General features: G+C 36.3%; 1 protein-coding gene across 1 annotated transcript; it reads right to left on the bottom strand.

The window, feature by feature from the left end:
• Positions 1-601: 601 nt before the first annotated feature.
• Positions 602-5,553, bottom strand: LOC122646904 (uncharacterized protein C227.17c-like). Its single transcript, XM_043840539.1, has 3 exons — positions 5,286-5,553; positions 3,353-3,471; positions 602-834 (listed from the first exon to the last, which is right to left on the bottom strand). The coding sequence occupies exons 1-3, from the start codon at positions 5,365-5,367 to the stop codon at positions 721-723; spliced, it is 315 nt and encodes a 104-aa protein (XP_043696474.1). The 5' UTR covers positions 5,368-5,553; the 3' UTR covers positions 602-720.
• Between the last annotated feature and the right edge of the window lie 202 nt (positions 5,554-5,755).

Here is a 5,755-nt window from a genome sequence, read left to right on the forward strand (position 1 = left end):
GATCACGTAAAATTATCACTCAGCCCCCAATGAACTAAAAAATCACATTCAGTCAGGATGCTCCTGAAATCACTCTTATTGGCCCATGCACTGGTTCAGATGCTACACGATCAGATAGATCTTTTGCCCAATAGGTTATTAGGCATCAAGATTGCAGAATTGCAGATGATAGAGTGATAGACTAGTGACTGAAAGGCCTTACAAATTGCAATATTGCTTTCTCAACATCTTTGACAAATATATACTTCTTACAACCAATTGGTCCCATAAGTACCTGAATCTCTATTTACTCCAGTAATTATCTCTGAAGATAATTATGTACTCACATCTACACCATCTCATGAGGAGATTAGAGAGAGATGGTCTTTAACCTCTTAAGTCCTTTCAAAGCACCCGATTGTGATAGCTTACCAACCTTCTTCTATCATATAATGGATTTTATCATCAATCAAGTTACAAATTTCTTTGGAAGGAAAAAAAAAATTTATTAGGCGAGTCAATCGTATTCTTCTAACTCAAGGCTAAAAATTAAAATGTAAGGGTTTCAGAAAAAGGAGATTCCCTAGTGATAACCATGTGAGATTTTCAACAGTCACTGTCCCTTGTATGTATAATTATTGAATGTTCTCCTACCTCAGTTGAATTATATCAGGGGAAACAGAAACCATTAAATCACACCATCATCTGCATCTGCAAGGAAACGGATAAGTTTCAATTTAGTCACTCTGGGTCATTTACATGGCCAAACAGCTCATTCCAATGATCTGAAGCTTCTTCAGGTGTCCGAAAAGTCCAGATGTGAGGTTTACTTTTCTCACGAGTTTCCAAAATTTCCTGAGAAAAGCAAAAAGTCATACCGTCAAGTAAGAATTACGCATCAACTGTAAATGAAGAGGACCAATAAAAAACTGCAAATATGAAACCATAGCAACAAAACATAAGGGAAGGAGAGCACAATTAAAGGAAATGTGATGATGTAATGATTGATTTATGTGTCAACCTTCTTTCTGTTCTCCTCTTCTTTAGACTATGTTTGTATGCCAAGAATAGAAAAGGTAAAGAGAAAAAACATAACAAGACGAAAATCACGATGACGTAATGATTGATTTATGTGTCCATCTCTCCTCAAATTCAAAATTTTTATTATTTTATTTTTTCTATTCTTTTCTTTGCTTGAGATCCAAACATTAGCTTAATATATCTGTCCCATATTTTAAGCAAGAAGAATCTGCATCTTACCAGGGTCGGTCAAAATGGCCAAGTCAGATAATTCAAACCAAAAGCAAAACTCTTAAATTGCTGTGTCATGACCATGCATAATGGGATTACCCAGTGGCAAAACCAAACATTTCCATGGCATACTTAATAAGTTGGTACAATTTCTTTTGCAATATATCTTTATCAACTAACCTACCATTCCCCAAAATGCACACCTAATAAGAAAAGACGCTTGTCCCTGACATCTTAAAATAGAGAAGTGTTTGCCATGGCAGAATTTCAGAAAATGAACTGCCCTTATTGTACAGAACACAAATCTAATACTTGCAACAGGTTGCCCACCATACTCATTGCCTTGCTCCCATTACCAGCCTATCGGATGATCGAGGTATACATCTTCCTTAAGTTCTGTTTTGGGATTTTCTCCTTTGAATTCCCTTGGACGCATTACCCACAATCATAATAGGGGATTTTCACTCCCTTGCCAACTTCACCAACATCCCAAAAGGCATATTAGTTATCCTTCAAAGATATTTGGATCCCTGCTATGAGACTAAGGTTCTGCTTGTTTTGTAGCTTACCTATACAGCAAAAAAATTCTGGGAAAATCAAATCATCATCATCATTGTTATTATCTTTCCCACACTACAACATGACAAAGAAACATATTTGGGCATGATTGACCGAGGAAAAGAATCCAGTCATATGACCACGGGGGGGGTCCAAGGGTGGCACTTGTATCATGGACCAAGATGGCACCATTATTCTTCAAAGGCTTATTCTTAGTGTCACAAAGCATTGTGAACTGACTCCTGTAACAAAGACAAGATACACCCCTCACACTCAAACTATCCTCAGCCTCCCCCCTTGCCAACGATTCCCTTTTTCAAATTTTCAACCCCATCTCTGCAACTATGGTGGGGGGTGAACTATAAGCAGCAAGCAACTCTAGTCCCGACAACCAGTGACTTGTCTGAAGGTCCAATGCCAGCAATATTTCGTTTCTAGAAGTCCCCCCCCCCCACCCATATCACCATCAAGTATCTCACCTTTGTTTACTTGTCTCCAACAAACAGATGTAGCCCTGATGATGAGTATTTAATGCCCACTTCACTTTCTCCCTCCCTTCCAATGTCTTTCTCAAGCAACGACTCTTTTTCAAATGCACTCTTTCCAAAACGTTTACAACGAATCTTTTCCAACAGCTATTTCTCTTACCCCAGGATTTGAATCTGAAAAAAATTGGGAAAATTGCCAAAAATCTGAGTGAAACGTATAGAAATTGGAAAAATATTTATGTTTCCACAGGGATCGAAATAACTTCACGAGTCAAGTTTCAGAAATTAACTTCATCTACAATGTCCTTTGCTTTCATAGACTATCAGATTGCTGCTGACTGACATAATTCCAATCTGTAAACAATTTCTTTGTCCCTTCCAGTTCCATTACTTCTTATTGCTTTGCTTCCTTATCACCTTCTTTAAAAATTCTAGAAGTAGCATTCTCAGAATCAACAAATACAATCCTGGATTTTGAATTTGTCCTTTTAGCCACTTCAGCAAAAAGCCTATTCATAGAGCTTGCCCTTTATTTTTTCCAGGTAATAGGAAGAGCAAGGTTTCAAGGTTTGTGAAATAGACAGTTTAAATTGAGAAATCTAAAAAACTGGACAATTCAAATCTGTTTGCAACATAAGGCATGTCACAAATCGTTGTTTGACTGGTCACAACCCTTTTTAAAGAACAATATTGAAAAAAAGAAACTGGAAGTTGTTTTCCAAATTTTTTTATTACATTCAGTAAAATAAATTCTTATCTCTTTAGGCCTATATAATTTCCTTTTGCTTTTAAGACAGTTCTTGTAAAATATTTTCATTGAATCAACTAAAGCCTAAGCCAGCATAAAACATATTAGGCTTAGGAGGATCTCCGTTGGCAAAACCATCAAAATAGAAAATATCTTGATGATACAAACACAAAAAGAAGTGGATCAAAAGTAAGTATAGAAAAGATTTTGATGATAAGAAGTGGATCAAAAGTACTTAGCCTAACATACTAGGTGGTCCCATTATGGAGGCAAAAATAAACATGTTGCATGAACCTCAATATGACAAATAGAGCCAGTTATTACTCACCTTCATCTCAGAAGATCGTTTTGTTTTCAGACTCAAACAGTCAAATAGGGCATTCCACTTCTCAGAACAGTTGTCAAGTACTCCAAGCCTGTAATATTGCTGCATCTGGTGAACTGGAGCTGCCAAGACATGAATTTCCTTCAGTTCAACAGCCTCATACTAAAATACAAAAGCATAAACAAATATGAAAATATATTCATGTAACCAAAACATCACCTAAAACTTAATTCAATTCAACTTTGTTCAGGAGTCAAAAAACATATCAGCTAGAAATTAAGTCAACTCAACTTTGTTCAAAGAGTAAAAAAGGATGGTAAAGAATGATAACAAGAAAATTACATAGCAGGTTAAAGCTGAAGTAGTAAGCTAATGCTTAATCAGAGAAATTTTAAGATTCCAGTATCACACATCAATTATACATGTGTATCTCTTTTTTGTTTTCTCTTCTGTTTATCATTTTTTATTGGTACAAAACAAAGTGCAACTTATCAAGCCTACTATGAAATTTTACTCTAAATCACTCCACTACTTGTAGCCCATTTCTTCCATTTGGAAGTCTTCAAATCTTTGGGCTTCAAATCTTTGGTAATGCAGGCTCAATCCAGTTGATGAGGTCAAACTTCAGCATAGGTTTGTAGTATTCTTTTTCTTCTACCCTCAAGAGAATTTTATTACATTTTTTTTTCCATAGGTTGCAAGTAATGAATCCATAATAGGAGACATTTTTTAAGAGGATTGATGTGAAGCCAATTAGTATCAAATTCCATAATACAATACACATATTTCTGTCCAATAAATTAAACTACCATTTCTTCCATACATCTTTTTTTCTTTGGTTTCTCTATAAATCAAAAAAGTTTTCTAATAAAGAAAGAAAAGATCCCCAAATCTTTACAAGGTCCAAATGGACTAGACAAAAATATGCTGGAACCCTAGGTGGGTTGTCTTCCATATCCTCAATTTATCTATCTTCTTTTCTCTTCTTTATTCTCTATTTTATCCTTATTTCTTATAATAATTCCTAAATGGGTATTCTTTTCCAGCTATTATATTGAATCAGATTGTTCTGACTCTAAATTCTGAAAACCTTATTTCCAAATTCTAGAAACTCTATTCCTTAAACTCCAACGGAAACTACAGATCCAACAATTGTCAACATTTCATCACCTAACCAAATAAAAACCAAAAACTAAATGCCCCAATTCAAACCCTCAGAAAATCTTCATCATTTCCCACCATCTTTTCATTTTGGTACAGTCTTACAGCAGCATTTTATCCAAGGCCAAAAGAGACTCCTTAACTTGTCAAAACCCTAGTACACAGTAAGTCTCTAAATTATTAAATTTGAAATTCCATCTAAGTTAGGGATCCAATTAAACCAAGCACTTCCCTATAATAAAAAGAGATTGCCAAGGGAAAAGCTTTTAACCACCTCTGGTTTGGGGAGGGGGGGGGGGTTTAGAACCATTTTGATAACATATGCACATTGGTTCTTCACTTCCTATAAGACCTCTAAACTCCCTCCAGCCAACACCTTCAGCCTATATAGTGACTCTTATTCTTTGATCTTCCAGCCCATTTGGTCAAATATTCAAGTGCAATAAGATCAATGCCACTAACAGTTTGCCCATTACACCACATTCAGCATTTATGAAACGTTCCCTGTTCCATAAATTCTTGAACAAGCAAGGTTTAAGATTCAAAAAGAGACAACTCATTCATTTAAGATTGTTTTCCTACCATGGGAACCCCTGCAGAGCGAAGAGGCAGAAATATTGTAAACGTATATGAAAAATAAAAGATAAAAAGGAAAAGTTCAAAACAGTAGTATTCAAATGGGTGAACGCAGGTAACAAAACGAAATGCAAAGGATTCTAAGCTCTTAGAGATGAATCAAACCGAGTTTCATGGTAGAGAAGGCAAGTGTGCGTACAATAGCAAAACGAGAGAGCATCGAAGCAAGTGGTGCAGGATAAGCGCGATCCAGAACTGGAGGACTCTGACTTTTTACTCATTGATCTTTGAGAAGAAAGCCCCTGTATCAAGCTTCTGTTAATTTGTGTGTCCACGTCACAATTCCTACTTATTTGAGCAAAACCAATCAAGAAAAATCCTCTCTCTCTCTCTCTCAGGTTGATTTGCAAAGGACTGCGATCATGGGCAGTGTCAACAAACCTCACTTATAATCAACTGGAACGATCGGTCTTCCAGAAATTGGAATGTAGCAGAAGAGTAGTGAGCTATCGATCGCCCCTTCTCCCTCTCCCTCTCCCTCTCCCTCGCAGTCGCGCGGAATGGAAAATAATCACAGGAATATATATTAATGGGAGAACTTCCTTAAATTTGGATTTCTTGCACAATAGTACACAGATGGTTGCCCGAATTTCCATCCTTTTCCAATTC

Source organism: Telopea speciosissima, chromosome 11 (genome assembly GCF_018873765.1).
Source record: "Telopea speciosissima isolate NSW1024214 ecotype Mountain lineage chromosome 11, Tspe_v1, whole genome shotgun sequence".
Lineage (NCBI taxonomy): Eukaryota > Viridiplantae > Streptophyta > Magnoliopsida > Proteales > Proteaceae > Telopea > Telopea speciosissima.